Source organism: Pristis pectinata, chromosome 3 (genome assembly GCF_009764475.1).
Source record: "Pristis pectinata isolate sPriPec2 chromosome 3, sPriPec2.1.pri, whole genome shotgun sequence".
NCBI lineage: Eukaryota > Metazoa > Chordata > Chondrichthyes > Rhinopristiformes > Pristidae > Pristis > Pristis pectinata.
Window position 1 is genome coordinate 95,595,378 of NC_067407.1, and position 17,879 is coordinate 95,613,256.

The 17,879-nt window shown below is 40.5% G+C and overlaps 2 protein-coding genes across 2 annotated transcripts in view; both read right to left on the minus strand.

The window, feature by feature from the left end:
• Window positions 1-2,374, minus strand: part of snx9b (sorting nexin 9b) — a 71,691-nt gene extending 69,317 nt beyond the window's left edge. Inside the window, exon 1 of the mRNA XM_052012985.1 lies at window positions 1,834-2,374. Within this exon, the coding sequence (XP_051868945.1) occupies window positions 1,834-1,845 (12 nt within the window). The 5' untranslated portion in view covers window positions 1,846-2,374. The remainder of the gene's footprint in view (window positions 1-1,833) is intronic.
• Window positions 2,375-11,190: 8,816 nt separating this feature from the next.
• LOC127568805 (palmitoyltransferase ZDHHC14-like) overlaps window positions 11,191-17,879 on the minus strand; it is a 111,704-nt gene continuing 105,015 nt past the window's right edge. The window contains 1 exon segment of the mRNA XM_052012986.1: window positions 11,191-12,329. Within this exon segment, the coding sequence (XP_051868946.1) occupies window positions 11,973-12,329 (357 nt within the window). The 3' untranslated portion in view covers window positions 11,191-11,972.

Sequence of the window (17,879 nt, forward strand, 5' to 3'; positions counted from 1 at the left end):
CAGAGCTTCCATCAGCAGCTGAAGCTGCATCACATCCACACCAGGTGACTCTGTCGCTAATCATTGCTAGCCTCTCAAGTAACAACTCTTTATTTTTGTTCTATTTTCTACAGAAGATTTAATGTAGCATGAAAATAAATGGTGACCATTCTGTCCCTGAACCATGATCCTGCTTCCTCAAGTAGACATGATTTTCTGTTTTTAACTGGTCCGCACTTCTACCATTCACAAGACAACTCATGGGTACTGTTATGTTACTAGCTAATCTGTTCTCGACTACTCTCTAGCTGTCCAATTTCTACTTCCAGCTCCCCTTTATAGCTGCAGCTACAGATTCAGAAAATCCCAAAGAATCCAAAGAGTTAATAAAAAAAAGCCTGACCACACTCTGTACTTTGCATCAAGGGAAAACACATTTTTATTCTGAAGGAAAAGAGTATTTCAACACTCAGGTTGTTAGCCGATATCAAACTTAATCTGCAACTCAGATCTACAGTCATATACAAAATCAAGTGTATATTTTCTGTCCATGTATGAAAATTGTTTTTGTTTCAGTGGAGGAGTTGCCTATAAAAGTTCTGCAGATCTTAAATTTATGGAGTAGGTTTTATTAATTTAAGGGTTTATGAAATAGGTTATTTTTAAACCTGCCCCAACATTTACTTATTGTTACTTGTAAGCCATGGCTCAGGTGGTTGCAATCTCATTGTTTAAGGTTATGGGTACAAGTCTAACTACAGAGTCACAAACACACATGATTACACTCTGTGCTGCATCGTCACAAGGACTGTCTTTTGAATGAAAGATTAGACCAAGACCATATCGGGCCTCTTGGCAGATGAGTAGCATAAATCTCCCTGCAGAAATTGAATAGAAACAATGAAGTTCTTATTTTTGTCTTAGTTAACACCTGTAACCAAAACCATCAGTAAAACAAATTACTTGGCAATGTGCTTTCTGCAAAGTGATCATAAAATTCATTATGACCCAAGCTTTTAACTTCCTTGATGACATTGCCTGCTAGACAACAGAGGTGACAATGCCAGATTTAAAGCTTAAAGCAATTAATAGAAATTAGACTTTGTGGTCAGCTTTCTTTCAGATAAACAACTTGCTTCCTCCCTTTGCTATTCACAAAATCTGAGCCAGTGAGCCAATTTAGATGAGATTTGTGGCTAAATACCACAGGCTTTGGACTTTGAAGCAGTTTAAGAGTATAATAACATTATTGACAAGAAAATGCCTGTACCAACGTTGGGTAGTGAACACCACACCTAAACACACGCAAATCAAAACTACAAAAAGTCATGATCCAGTTTTTTGTCAGTTCAGAAGCATGAGTCATTATGTTTTTTTTAAAAAGCAAGTCATGTGAAAACTCCTCCACATTTTCAGACAGACTCCAGGGCAGCAAAACGAGTGGATTCTGAAGCCACTGTTTCAGCCCATCCCAGGATTTATTTTCCAGACACACCCGGCTTCATTTCACGCAGCTCCGCCGCCAGCCCCGACTTCACAGGGACTCTCCGTGTGCGCGTTTAAACAGGGCCTGAACTGAAATCAACCCCGACTCCCCGGTTACCCTCCCGGATCATCCGCTCGGTGGAAGAGAGCCCACCTCCTCCGCCGGCGCCACTTCCAGCCCGACACTGAAAATGACTAATAATCGCCTGCTGCCGCTTCCCTCATCCCGAGCGGGAAGAACATTCCCGAATGGGGGGGTGGTCGAGGGAGGCCTGGGGCAGGACTCGGCCGCCCGGGCCGGCGGACCGGAGCCGAGACAACACCCCCACCACCCCCGGCGTGTGTCCCCCGCCCGACCCCCGGCCTCACCTTCGTCGCCATCGTGCCGCCTTGATCTTTGCGCTTGGTTTCACTTCCCTCGCCGCCGCCACCGCCGCACTTTTAGTCTTCCCGGGCCAGCCGGACAAAGTTTTAATACATCACCAAACACCGGTGGCCTTTGACCCGAGCAACCTCCGATTTACACAACTTCCTACACAATTTCCACACATGCCAAACTCCAGCAGGCTCGGCTCGGCTCGGCTCAGCTCAGCTCGGCGCGGCTCCGGAGGATGCGCGCCGCCGCCGCCGCCTCCCACATCCACCACTTCTGTTCTGGTAAAAGAACACAGCTCGCACACCCGAAACAAAAACAAGGGGCGGATATTAAAAGAGGCCCCAGGATCGGGCAGCCCCACCACATCATTGTTCCACCAGCCGCCCCCCCCCCCCCCCGGGCCGTGGAGCGGGAAGGTCGACGACAGCCGTGGGGTCGGTGGCTGGGGGGGGGGGGGGGAGGGTGCTTGAGGAGCTGCAGCAAAGTGGGGCGGTCGGGAGTGAGGCAGCAGATCAGTGAAGGTTGGGACCGTCTGACTGGTGGGGGTTACGGAAGGCTGAAGCGTCCCGGGATGGAGGGAGCCAGTGGTGGGAGTGGTCTTTTGGATTTGCGTGGTCTTGGGATGTTGGGGGCGTGCCAAATCATGGTGAGAATATTCTGTGAGGGGAGAGTTGGCTCACCGAGGGAGGATGCCCTTCAGTAACACGGGTTTGCTACCTGCTGCTGGATGTATGTTCACCCACACGTGATTAAGGGTCACAATTGGCTTTGGATTCAGACTCGCTGATGTGCAAAACTAATAGCCTCACCAATGTGGCAACCATTGTTACCCGCAGCAGAAATGGTGCCAAAACAAACTGCCTAATAAATCTGAATTGTGGACGCTTAACTTTCCACATAGTTTTGGGGAAGCAAGCCAAAATGAGTCCAGCAATCTTTTTTTGTTTGTGACAGCTTTGAAATAATGACCCAGGTTTTACTGTAGTAGTGCCTCTCATGATAGTTAGATCTTGCTCCTCTAGACTTCAACATGTTTAGGTGAGAGAAAGTATGAACGTGCTTACTTATATGATTGCACCATGAGAAACCAGGTATCTGGGACCTAAGTGAATAAGGCAAACAACTGATTGAGTAATGAAAGATAAATGATTGAGAAATTAACAGTCCAAGGTTAGAGAAGAAAACGTAGAATGGATGTCAATGGCAAATCAAGAACAAAAAGATAAGTGAACGGCCTTAAGGACTGAATAGAAAAATGATGATGCAATTTAGTATGTTAAAATTGTTTATATGTAATTAAGTTATTATATAAATAGTAAATTTAATATTAGAATGATAGGACAACTGCAATCCATAGCCTGTAATTTCTCTATCATGTGGGAATTGCAGGTCATCTCCTGGAGGTCCTTGTGCGCAGGAAGGGTTTTCAGCTGCTTGACTTATGCTGAAAGGTTTTGAACTTCGGCTGGATACAGCAGAGTACAGGGGTGGCTATTTGTTTCATGGATTCTAGACGTTAGGAAGAGGTCATCCTTTAGCCAGAGGGCATTCAGAACTGTTAAGTATGCAACAACTCAAAATGCAGGAAGGAGCAACCAATGGAGAAGTGCCTTTCGGTATTGAACATCTCAGAATGATGACACTCCTATGTTCAGTACCAAAAGGCACTTCTCCCTTGGTTGCTCCTTCCTGCATTTTGAGTTGTTGCATACTTAACACTTCTGAATGCCCTCTGGCTAAAGGATGACCTCTTCCTAACATCTAGGATCCATGAAACAAATAGCCAAACTAGAGACTGAGAATGGTGAGTCATGTTCCAATGTGAGTGGAACATGATATCCATATACCAGGGGGAGGGATATTTTTAAATTCATTTATAGGATGTGGGGGTTTCTGACAAGGCTAGTATTTATTTCCTTGTGCAAATGGTGGTGAGCTGCAACTTTGAACTGCTGCAGTCAGTTTGGTGAAGATATTCCTGTGGAGCTGTTAGGGACAGCATGCTAGAATTTAGATTCAGTGACAATGAAGAGTGGCTTCCAGGCCAGGAAGGTGTGTGAATTTTCGAGGGGAACATGCTGGTTCCTCAGCACCTGTTTCACTTGGCCTTCCAGGTGACAGAAATTTGAAGTTTGGGAGATGCCATTGAAGAAGCACTGGCAAGTTGTTGCAGTGTATTTAGTACAGGGTGTGTTCTGCAGATGCAGTGCACCAGCAATATAGGTTATAAATGATTAGGGTGGTAAATGGTTCGCTCACCAAGTGGGCTACCAGTGGTGTTCTGCAGGGGTAGGTGTTGGGGCTGCTTCTTTTTGCATTGTACATCAATGATTTGGAGTATGGAGTAAATGGTTTTGTGGCTAAGTTTGCAGATGACACCAAGATAGGTAGAGGAGTAGGGAGTATTGAAGAAACAGGAAGGTTGCAGAGAGACTTAGATAGTTTAGGAGTATGGGCAAAGAAATGGCAGATGAGATTCAATGTTGAGAAATGTGCCGTTGTACACTTTGGAAGAAGAAATAAACGGGCAGATTATTATCTAGATGGGGAGAAAATTCAAAGTACAGAAGTGCAAAGGGACTTGGGGGTCCTCGTGCAGGATACCCTAAAGGTTAACCACCAGGTTGGATCGGTGGTATAAAAAAGCGAATGCTATGTTGGCATTCATTTCGAGAGGTATAGCATATAAAAGTAAGGAAGTGTTGGTGAGATTCTACGGGGCACTGGTGAGGCCTCATTTGGAATACTGTGTGCAGTTTTGGGCCCCTTATCTTAGGAAGGATGTACTGATGTTGGAGATGGTTCAAAAAAGATTTATGAGGATGATTTCTGCAATGAAAGGGCTTACATATGATGAGTGTCTCTCGGCTCTTGGACTGTACTCACTGGAGTGCAGAAGAATGAGAGGGCACCTTATAGAAACATTTAGAATGTTGGAAGGACTGGACAGAGTAGATGTGGCTAAGATATTTCCCTTGGTGGGTGAGTCCAGGACTAGAGGACACAGTCTTAAAATTAGAGGGTACCCATTTAAAACAGAAATGAGGAGAAATTTCTTTAGCCAGAGGGTAGTGAATTTATGGAATTCTTTGCCACATACAGCTGTGGAGGCCCAATCACTGGGGGCATTTAAGGAGGAGATTGATAGGTATCTAATTAGTCAAGGTATCAAGCGATATGGGGATAAGGCCGGAAATGGGGCTAGATAAGGATAGTTTTAGTTTAGCTTATGGAGCAGACTCGATGGGCCGAATGGCCTACTTCTGCTCCTTTGTCTTGTGATCCTGGGTGGTTTTGAGTTATTGTTGAAGCTATATTCAGGTAAGATTTCTTTATTAGTCACATGTACAGTTTGGTTTGTGCCCTGTGTCTGCTGCAAACACTAGGCACAGGATGTTTAGCCTCGATCCTACTCTTAATAGTGCTGGTCGAGTTGAGTTTCTGGTCAATGATGATCTTCAGGCTATTATTGATAGTGGGGGATGAGTAACTGCTGATGAATGGTAAGGATAGGTGATTAGATAGGTGCCCAGATCTTTCTACTTTGAGATAATAGCTGCTTCATTTTGCAATATTGGAACCTGCTCTCATATTACATTATAATGGAGGGAAAGCCATTGATGAAGCAGGTGCAGATGGAAAGCCCTCAGCCACAAATATGAGGAACTCTTACAGTTATATAGTGGGGTTGAGGTAGTGATCACAGCTGTGGAACATACTTCAGAGGAAAGAGGAAGAGTCTGAAATCACAACAGCTTTGAGCAGAACAGGGTGACCCTGTATGCAGACTTTAAGACACTAGAACTAGAGCCTGGTGCCAATCCCCTGCTGAGTTAATACCATGTTGCACAGCATTGCTTAACCTAGGCTTTAGGATATTGCTCCCAGTTCTGTTTAGGTGTTACTATCACACTAAACAGATTTCTCCTGCACCGTTATTCCATGAATTGCTCATGCACCATTTATTTTAATCTGCCAAGAAGCTGAAAAGCAGGACATCTATGATAGTAAACACTGGATTATCCCCTGAACTACTCAAAAATAGGAGGCCATAGTGGATTAAGACAAATGGTGCATGAGCAATTCCTGGGATAATGGTGCAGGAGGAATCTGTTTAGTGTGAGAGTAATACCTAAACAGAACTGGGAGCAACATCCTAAAGCCTAGTTTAAGTAATACTGTGGAACATGGTATCAATTAACTCAGCAGGGGATTAGCACCAGGCTCTAGTTCCAGATCTAAAAAGTGGAAACAAAGTTCACACAGAATTTTGGGGGTAGGAAGGTGTGATCACAGAAAATGCAAGGAGTCCTTAATTGGGTTTGTTATGTATGTATGCGAATGCACAGTTTGGTTAACAAGTTGATAAACATCAGGTTCTGTTACTCACGTGGGAATATTTTCTGGTTGCAATAGCAGAGACCGGGTTCAACAAATGGGAGATTAGACACTCAATATTTCTGGAGGTAAGACATTCTGGAAATACAAGGATGGAAAAGGGATACCAGTTTTAATTAAATGAAATACTATTGTTTGTAAAAGAGTGAATTTCCACCAGGGGTTCCTGCCAACGTATTCAGCTGGAGTGAAATAAGAGAGGGATAATTAAAGTATTCATCAATAATGGACTAGTGATCCAAGCTGTGACCAGTTTTGGTAAAGAACACAATGTATCAGTCTCGAAGCAGATGCCAACAAGAAGTAAGGCTGAATGATGCCATGACTTAATTAGTACCGTCCTCCTCTTGTTTCTTGTCCCTTGGTTGCTCTGCATTTATTTCACATCAGAGTAGAGAAGGACAATTTGCATTTAATGTTGAGAATGTGGAAACAATGAGTGGCTGTTCAGAGGATGGATAACGTGAGAAGATGATGTAAGACTTCCAGCATCTACAGTTTTGTTTCATTTTCAACAATTGTAGGAATTCTATACCTAGGTGGGCTGTGGGTTCTTGGTCGTTGAACACATTCAAGACCATGATTGATAGATTTTTGGATACCAATTTTGATTATATAGGAAACTGAAGAAGATACAAATTCAGCCATAATCTCATTGGATGACAAAGCAAACTCAAAGGACTGCAAGACTGACTGCTTCTAATTTTTGCATTCTTGGATGAGCCCTCATTCAGAAGAAACGGAATGTAAAATGGCCAAAAATTCTTCAGACCGTGTCCTGCAGCCTCACCCTCTTCCTGTCCTGATTCATTCCTATGATTTGCACAATGCTTTCCTGCAACAGGGATAGTACATATGTGGATCCCTACTCTCCTTGTTTTTGCCTGCTCTTTATTGACTGCTCTTTTTCCCCATGTTAGGTAATTATTAACTATTGTCTTGACAAGATGCTTTAAGGATACAAATGTCCAGACAGAATGTGTTGGTATGTTGGAAATGCCACAGAAAGGTAGAGATGAGTCAATAAAAGCAAGTCAAATAAATAGTAATATTGTATTAGAAGCAAAAGATTAAGTGATGTGTGCTGCGGTGGTATTAGGTGCTTCTGGCATTGGCAAAGAAGGGTCATTAGTGCTGGGACTGTAGGTGATGTGGGATTATGCAGAGTGATGCAAGATCAGACCTGAGCAATCCAACAATGGTCAATAAACAACTGCAATATTACCACCAGGTCTGTGCTATTGTGCTTGAGTTGCTAACCACACAGCTTGTCTGAAGATCTTCCTGCCACCTTGTGGGGGAAAAGAAGCCTCCTCTTTTGATGAGGTCCTCCACAAAAATGAAAATGGCACCTGCATTCGGGATATATGGACAATTACAGGTTTACTTTGTCTTCCATAATGAGAAACCTTCAGTGCTGAAAGAGATGTAGATATAGAGACTCAAGAGGGGTGAAGGATGATGGTTGTGGGCAGGTTGTGCCTGGGAAGGAAGGGGGCAGGGAGGGAGGGTATGGAAAGAGGTTATCTCTTATCTCAAGTTGAAGGTCAGGTGGAGAGTGATTGCTTGTTCAAGAACAGCACAGTCAAAGACCAACCAGGCAAAACATCTCCCTATCCTATAATTGTTTTATTTATTTTGTCTATAATAATAATAAATTACTTTTAATCATTAAAAACACTGTGTTTAGATCATGTTTTTTTTAATATTAAGAAAAAATAGGCTTTATGGGGAATGTCATCAGACAAAGATTAAATTAAGCTAAAAAGAAAGACAAAGATAGATAATCAGAGCCTTGACCAGAGTTAGGTTTTAAGAGAAGACCTTAAGATGGGAAACCTCCAGCAATTAGGACTTTGTCTGCTTAAAAGCATGGTCTTCAATGGTGAACAAAGAAATTGGGAGATACACAGGAAGACATAATTGAAGGAATGCAGAGCTCTAAGGATAGTGTGACTGGCAAAGGTCACTGAGATTGGGAGGCATTTGCTCATATTGTTGTCAGATTTAAAATCAAGATGTTGATGGACCAGAAACCAATGTAAGTCACTGAGCATAGGGGTGAGTCAGAACAACGATTTCAGTCTTCACCCTGTTTAATTAGAGGAAATTTTGTCTCATTCCAGATCAGATAACAATCTGGAAACACAATTGGTGGAGTGGTCAAGGCCGATGATGCAGTAGAACTGTGTGTTGTCACCATATATATACTGGCTGTCCCTGGGTAATGAACAGGTACCATTTTTACAGACATCCATAAGTTGATTTTGTCCATAAGTTGGAAAATACACAAAAATCACAATATGGTAACCATACCTCCACAGTATTGTAATGAATGGCATCATAAAGACAAAAGCCTGATCAGAAAGAACAATTACTAAAAAAAAGGAAACTAATTCTGCCATTTGTAGGGATTAACATGTACGTATGTCAGACTTTTGCATTTAGTAATATTACGGGAACTCGTATGTACAGGCGTCAATAAATCAGGCGTTTGTAATCAGGAGATGGCCTATAGATGCTGATGTTATCACATTTAATTGCTCTCACTGCTAACCACCAACAGTGACATTTCTGTAACCATTAACTGTGAACCATCATGCAGTACAACAAATAAATTCTCTCCGTGGATACAACCCAAAGAGAAAATATAATTGAGGCAATGGGCATATTTCAACAACTGAACTAGCTTTGATGTGATAATTTAATACATGCAAAATTAGACTTGATATTTTTGTGACATCGTTCAATAGCTTTTGCATGAAGTAGTAATGAGGGACAATTGAAGAATACTGATAATGAGAGAATACAATTGGTTAAACTGATACTTTTCAACTGATAGTTCCTTTAACAATATATTATGGAAAGATGACAGTTACATTAGTTATCCTTAAATGTTGCTGGACTTCCAATTGCATACTCTTCATCTTTTTATCTTTAACTAAAGTTAAAACAGCCTAGATTATGTTGAAAAGTTGAATTTGGGTCCTCTGGTACATCTGCAAATAGTTTCTGCTTTGATTGTTTAAAATAAAAGGCTCTTAACAAAAGAGCCTGCTGCATGTTCTACTGAGAACATGTCATTTTATTTCCACCACCACCCCCCCCCCCCATTTCCTATAAAATAACCCATTGTCCTCCTTTGACACAATCATAAAATAAACTTTATATTTTATAAAATAAGTACAGTATAAAGTTTCAACTCTAGATTCATTCTCACCATGACACATTCATCTTTAGAGCTGAACTGAATATCTCCTAGAGGAAAAGAAACTTTCTTCACACTTTCCATTATTTGTCTGCCGAATATACCTTCAATTGTATAGGTGATGATCTTAAAATGATAAGTAGGTGAAAGATTTCCCAATTACTTACCATTTTAAATGTAGTAAGCTCAAAGAAAACAAGGGTGAAGAGAAAAGGAAAATGGAGTTGGTCTAGCAATTTTGATGAATGCTACAGTTAAAAACTTGGATAGGGATGGTATGCTTGATGGTTAAAAGACAACCCATTTAGTTGCAATTAAGGAGAAAAAAAGTGTTAACTTTCTAGTTATATAATACAGATCACCAACTATTGGGAGGGAAAGGAAGATGTAAAGGTATAATAAAATTTCATGAGAATGGAAAAACAATAGTAATAATGGAGGGATGGGGGGTGGAGGTGGTAAAGGTTTCAGATTACTCTAACAAGTGAAAAATAATAATAAGGGCAAAGAGTGGAAGAATTCCAAAAATGCATGGAGTAACATTTTCCTCAGCAGTTGTTTCCAACTCAGTGAGTAAAGATAATGCAATGATCTAATTCTGGCAAATGAAGATGGGACAAGCAGAGCATGTTTCAGTAAGACCATGTTTGGGAAGCAAGGTATCTTGCAGGTAACATGGAATTTATCAGTGTAATAAACAATGAAGATAAAACAGACTAATGAAATGTAAAGAAATGTCAGAGGAAATTTAATGCAGAGAGCTATGAACTAATGTGTTCTGACTAGATAAGGAAAATCCATATAAAATGGGCCAAGGAAAGTAGAAATTTTGGATATGATAGGGCAAGTTAAGCAGCCTTAAAACAAGTCCAAGGGATTCTGTGTTTTGTAAATAGAGCCACTAATTACAAGCGCAGAGAGGTTATGCTAAAAATAGAAACAGTAAATGCTGGTAATAATCAAGTCAGGCAGCATTAGTGGAAAAAAAAAGTTCACGTTTCAAGTCGATGACCTCCAGTGAAGCTGCCTGACCTTCTGAGCATTTCCTGCACTTTGCTTTTATTTCAGATTTGCAATAACTGCAGCTTTTTGAAGTTGTACCAAAGCAGTATAAATTATTTCTAATGTCTCATGTGGATTAGTTTGTCATATAGTAGTCAGTGCAGTTTAGAAAACATGTTAAAGCCTTGGAGAAGATACTGTGGAAATGCACCAGAATGGCACCTAGGATAAGGGACAATAATTGTGTAAAGTCCAGTAGAGCTAGCATTGTTCCTTTTGGAGAAATTAGCAGCGGAATTTAACATTTTGATGGAGTAAATAAAGAGAAAATGTTTTCATTTTGAAGAGGGGCTGTAACCAAGCAACACAAACTTCACATGATTGGCAAAATGATCAGGAGAGATTTGAAGAGAATTTCCTTTTACACACCAAGTTATTATGATCTCCATGCACTCCTTGAACAGGTGGTAGGAGCAGACTTCAATGGGAGCTTTCAAAATGCAGTTAGGTAAACACCTGAAAAGGAACACCTGCTAGGCAAAGGAGAAAGAGCAGGGAAGTGGGACAAACTTGTCAGCTATTTCCAAGCTGGCTGAATCACTTTCAGTCAAGTACTCTTATAAACAAACAGATAAATATTAAAAAAAAAATTGTGGGAAAATCTGTGTGTCAAAGTTGAGTAGGAATGTGCATTCTAGCTGAAGACAGGAACTCCATTGTACACAATTGCCAAGTACATCAATTTAAAGAATAAAAGTGTCATCAATTTATTAATAAACACAGGAAATAAATATCACCCGTTTTAAATGGTGACATGGCACAACACAGCTTCTTTTCAAACACTGTACATAAAAAAGAGATAAATGATAAGTCATTAGTGGCCCTTAATATTCTTGGTCTTTCTAACCCAAAAAAAATGAATACAGTGAAGGATAATAGGATTTTTCACTTCTCTGCTTTCCTTTGCCCTTGTTTGTATTCTTTGGAAAACAATTTTTTTTTACACAGGTTCTTTAACACTTGTTTACAATGTGGAATAATGACTTAGATTACAGTCTAAACAAGCTTTGTCAGAACACCTCATTAATTACTTATGCCGGATCACCCACGCAAGAGATGAGATACTCATATTTTGATGATATAGATGATTCATACTGTTTAGCAATTGATTTACTCAGTGTTCTCCTATTTCAGCAGCCTGATACTTCATTGATCTTTCCGACTGATCTCAACTGTGCAACATCTCCAAAGTACAGCACAATAGAAATAACACTTGTACAGTATCTGAGTGCAGTTGAATTGTCTTTTGCTATGGCCCCATTGACAAAGGATTGTCCATTAAATGCTGCTTCCTAGTCTAAGTGACTCAGAATGGCTCCTCTTCACACTGCGGCACATATTCTCTGTAATCGAGATAGAAGTGGTCGTCTGTTGTTTCAGTTCTGTGCCGAAAAAATGATGCCATTTCCTGATACGACTTTTGGTGTTTACAGCAACATCTGGAATTTGGGAAGTTAGAATGGGTCAAACTGAACTAAGCTTGACAAGGCCTCGAACTGAATCCTCGTGCATTGAATCCTGGGTGACTGCGTTCAGGACGTGCATTGTGTGGCTATGAGTAAGAGGAGTACCTGGGGTAAGCATTCCTGGAGGTGATGGAGCCTCTTCTGGCGTAAGAAAGTGGTGACCTTCACATTTTTCCTTCAGTGGCACCGTATCTGTTAATATGGTTTCTGCTGCAAGGTTTGAAGTAGATGGTGGAGGTGTTGGCTGCCCAAGAACCAATGTGGTACATGGAGGAGAAACTGTCATCTTCCCAGGTAGAGGAGGCTCTTCACTGGTTGGACTTGACTCATTCTGTAAAAGTGGTATGGCTGCAGCCTGTAAAACAAATTTAGTTCTCTGAATGCATTGATCCTGATTGCACTTAAATATAAATGGAGAACAAATATCAAATAAATGGAGAACAAATATCAGAAATAGAAAAGCAAAAAGATTGTTATTGTTTCAAGTGGGATGGGAAGGGATTGAAGAGAAAATTAGCAACTCTGCTGAGTGTTGCATGATTAATTTGCAAAATATTTCCAAACCTTACGAAACAGCTTCCCTCTAATCTTGAAATCTCATTGGCAACTACCAACAAAAACATTTGAGCCCCGGTTTTGACTTTAATGGGACACATAAAACAGCCAACAAGTCCATGTCTTGCCCAGGAATCTGAGAAACAGATATTTAAAAATAGGACCTGGGGTTTTCCTGGGTTCTTTGCTCAAGGGTTAATTGCTTTTTTGAGGCACCAACAACTTCTGCTACCTGCATGCACCTCTGACAATGAAAGCAGATGCTGCAATACCATGCTAACAAAAGAATTCCAATACAGATACAGCTAAGCTGGTACATCTTGATAAGAAGAACAAAGAGCCCACATACTGGATAATGAGCATTCTTGTGGCGAAGAGATCCAGAGGTGCTAAGATATAATATTAATACATGATGGCTTATAAGACTATGAGAAGCAAAGCAAGCACTGGGGCTGACTGCTAGATAGAAGGTAAAGCAGAGGAGTAATATATTCTCATTATCGAGAGACACTGGAGAAGATGCAAAATATGTGCAAGGATAATACCAAGTCTGAAAGCATAAGCTTAGGAGGAAAGATTGGACAAATGGAGATGAATTTTCTCTGGAAAACAAAACTGAGAGGTGAATCAAGGCTTTTAATTTTACGACTGGATTTGGTAGGGTAGATGTAGAAAATTTCCACTTACACAAAGACCAAGGTAAAGCCCATTCGTATAAAATAGTCACTCATAAAATCCAATAAAGAATTCAGGTAAACTCTTAATTGATTGGTTAGAATGCAAAACATGTCATCACCAGGTGTAGTTCCAGCAAATAATTTAAATGCATTTAAGGTGAAGCTGAGTAAATACAACAGCTAGGGGGGGCAGGGGGTTACTGGTTGGAAACAATTACAAAGTGAAATTGGTTGCATTGGAGGATCCAATGCAACATAAACTCCTGTATAGACCATTGGGCTGAATGTTCTGTATTCAATGTGATATTATCTAGTTCATACAGGAGAAACTGGAACAGAAGCAAGATCAAAAAATTATGGTTCAGATTTCACCCAAGATAAGTGTGTAGCAAGGTCCTGTTGAAGCCAGAAAACCATGAAGGACAAGTTTCCTGGATGACTTGCAGATCTTAAATGTGGACACAAGCAGACCGACAGGATGGAGGCCTTTCAGCTCGGAAGCTTGCTACAAAATGTCAAAGCTAGTGAAACCCATCCATTTTTGTGTGTGTGTGTGTGTGTGTGTGTGTGTACGTGCGCGCAGTTTCTAGTAAATTTCTCTCTCTACAATATCTTTATTAAATCCATGAAAAAAATACAGAGTACATGCATCAAAAGAGAAAGTAAAAATACTACTGAATACATTGTATTAAGTCATACTTAGGATTACAATACTCTAAATCAATAGTCACATATAGTAGTTAGTTAATAAGGAAAGAAAAAATCGAAATTTTTTATACAAAAAAAATCTACTCCCACTACCAAAACCCAAAGCTGCTAGATAGAAGAAACAGCAAGGAAAAACCTTAAAAAACGTAACAGTGTCAGCCAATATCTGCATTTTAGTCCCCAAATCAGAGATTTTGAAAATAATTCAAAAAGGGTCCCCACAAGGTTTGAAAGTCTAGGTTAGATTCAAAAACTGAACAGTGAATCTTCTCTAGATTCAAGTATGACATAATATCCCGTAACCATTGAACATGCGTAGGTGGAGTAGCTTCCTCCCATTTAAGCAATACTGCTCTCCTGGCTATAAGAGAAATAAAAGCCAGAATATGTAAATCAGAAGCCTTCAAAGTTATATCTTTTTCTCCAACAATCCCAAATAGTGCAGTCAAAGGATTAAGTTTAAAATTTATTTTAAAAAGTACAAAAAAAGTATGAAAGACCTCTGTCCAATATTTTTTAAGACTCAGACAAGTCCAAAACATGTGAATTAAGGAAGCCACTCCGTTATTGCATATATCAGAATAAAAATGGGATAGTTTAGACAAGTGAGCTTTATGGACCACTTTAAATTGAAGGAGAGAGTGACGAGCACATAATGATGAAGTATTAACCAACTTGAAAATTTCATTCCAAGTTTCCTCGGAAATTGACATCTGCAAATCTTGTTCCCAAGCGTTTTTAATTTTATCTTGTGGCACCTTACTCATACCTAATAATAATCTGTCATAAGTATTAGATATTGAGCCATCCTAAAAGGGTTCCAACTTAAAAATTACATCTAATAAATTCTTATCGGGACACAAAGGAAAAGAAAGTAATTGAGATTGAAGAAAATCTCTAATTTGTAAATATCTAAAAAAGTTTTTGGTAAATTATACTTGGTAGACAATTGTTCAAACAAAGAAAGATTTCCTCCAACAAACAGATCTTGAAAACCAGTACTACCTAATTTGTCCCACTCTTTAAAAACTACATCAGTCATAGAAGGTTTAAAAAAGTAATTAGGGAAAAGTTTCTAGTAAATTTAAACTAATTATTGCAACAGAGTCATTCTCAGGAAGCTTTCATTTAGCATTACTATCCATGTGTGGGGTCTGTTTTAGCCACCTGAAAAGTGCCTCTGCATCACCTGTGGCCTACAAAGTCACAAGACTCTAATCTGCTTGCCTCTGGATTATTCCCAACTGCAGCAATTAATGTACAAGCATTGGCCAGTCAACCATGTAGTCTCTAATTAAAGAACTCACTGACGTTACATTCTGAGGGACAAATAATTATATCATGTTTTCATGTACGACAGCTGCCATGCTGAGTTGACAGTCGTAAGCTTCCCCAGATGCAAGGAGTCAAAGACTCCACGTGAACCAGCAGCACGCACGAACAGAAAGGGATTTCATTTGCCGAAGGTTGAGGTTGTTGCAGATGCTGCTGTAAGAACAACACTTATGTGCTCCAGTTCTCCAGGGAGGTGCAGTGCTGTGCTGTGGCAAAGCAGAAGGGTAGGACGAGTCAGTGTCTGGATTGTTGTTCATAGACAAACTGCCTGTTTGATGATGTAGCTCCACCAGCACTTGCTGCTGGACATCAATTTACAATTACCATTGAGGCACATCTTCAAGCTGATCATTGCGATTCTGAAAGAGGGAGCCATGGAATACAACCTATCTTATTGTCGATAACAGTGAGCTGCAATGTCTATGACCTCACCATTCAACAGGATAAATCAAGGAGAAGAGCAGCAAGGAGCCTGGGAGGGCAATGAAAAGGGATGAAGGTGAAGATCCAACCATGACAAATCACATCAAACCACTGGTTTCCTTCAACGACTGAGCCCCACTATACCGCCTCATCCCTATTCTCTGGTGGAATTTTTTTCTTTAATATATTCATTCAACGGATGTGGGCTTTGCAGGCTGAGCAAACATTTAATTGTCCATCTCTGATTGCCCTTGAGAAGGTGGTGGTGAGCTGCCTTCTTGAACTGCTGCAGTCCTTGAGGTGTGGGTATACTAGAAGAAGGTTCTTCCACATTTCTGAGACAAATGCAAAACCACTATTATACAAATAGTATCTGTTTGTATTATACAAGCAGTACATTTGTAGGGAAGCCTTTCCAGGTCATGTGGAGCCAATAAAGACACAAAGGTCTGCTTTTCATTAATGAATTCAAAACCAGATATTCATCAAGGTGCTTTTGTGGTGCATTTTTTTTAAGAAAGTGCTCTTTTCCTCAGTCACATTCCTGCATTGTGGATTCAACACTGCTAAAGGAAGGTAGTTCTTATTCGAATGAGGGGCCATGGGTGTTCACATTCAATGTCCTCTCGCAGAAAAATGCAGACTGAAACATCTCAGGTGCTGCTGGAATTGATTGAGACAGCTGAGTTGGAATGCACCCCACCCCCTTACAGAAAGCAAATGTAGCTCCCATTGTTTCGGATCCAGATCTATTAGGGGGTACATCAGTTCTTTTGATATTTTTCATGATTGTCAAGGCTATAATCAATCAAAGCCCCCGTTCAGTCATCCTCCTGGTCTCTCCAGGCTGCTACACAGACTGGGGGAGATCAGAGATTCTACCTCCTGCAGCAACAGCCTGACCATGGATGCAAGTTACCACCCGCAGTAACAAAAGCTTTAGAACACCGGACTTAAGCAAGCTTTAAAGATACTACTCAGTCCATGAGGAAGCAATAATTTATACTAGAAATGTGCTTGTCATAGATTTGGACACCATCATGGTGTGCAAATTCAATGGATCCATTATTTGTTTCATGACTCTGTCCTTAAAACTTGGGGAAATGAAGTATACAACTGTGAGTAGGCATGGTATCACTCTCCAGTTGGTGCTCACGTGATCTGAATTTCATCCTCTGCAGACTCTGGACCTCATCATCTATTCCATTTGGGGTTTTAATCTCTGCTCTAGTGATTAGGAGAAGACAAGTGATCGTAATAGCTGCTGGGGTTTGCATGGTATCATCATCTTCAGATTGAATCTACAGAGAACCTGCAAACAGATAAACAATGACCGGTAATGAGAAGATTCAGGAGTCTCAAACATGTGAAGTGGTGAGGCATATCCAGTTGGTCTGCTCCCTGGAAGATCTGTGTACCAAGTACAGAATAGAATGAAAAAAATTACAGAGATCCTGATGCTCCAATCCCCTTAACAACTCATCCTTCGTACTCTGATGGTGTTTGCATTCAGTCTCCAGGACTTCCAACTTCATGTAAAATAGAACCCAAGATGGCAGCTGAATCTCCTCTCAATCAAATCTGGTCCTGTAGCAACTTGTCTTGCAGAAAGAAATCCATCTTATCAGCATGGGACTCCAACAAAATCTTGTGAATTTTTGATACATGCAGTAAGCATTGCACCATATGAGGAAGTGTCACAAGGGGGCAACATACACTAACAGAAACACATTTCTTGCTTTCCCTGTGTCGCTCAGTGACAATATGCTGCATGTTTTAATTCTGGTACCATTATTCAAGAAAGATGTCAAGACTTTAGAGAATGACCTAGGATTACTAGAGTGCTACCAGGGATGAGGAAATATAGTTGTCTAGATGGGATAAAGAAAACAAGACTCTCCATGCAGCAAAGGAATTTGAGCAAAGATCTGATAGAGATTTTTAAAATGTTGAGTGTTTTTAATGGTTAAGAAAGGAACTTCCCACAGGCAGCAGGGTCAGTAACAGAGGACATTACCACGAATATGTTACCATCAGGTCCAGTGTGGCACACCTTCAGCTCCTCTAAATATCCAATAAACTTACCTGACAGGAAGTGAAATATAGGCCGGGATCCCAAATAACCAATCTCGGAAGAATGGTTGTTTCAATGTGCATTAGTGCCCGAGGTTACAAAAATGTGAGATTTACTACTGCCAATTGACTAT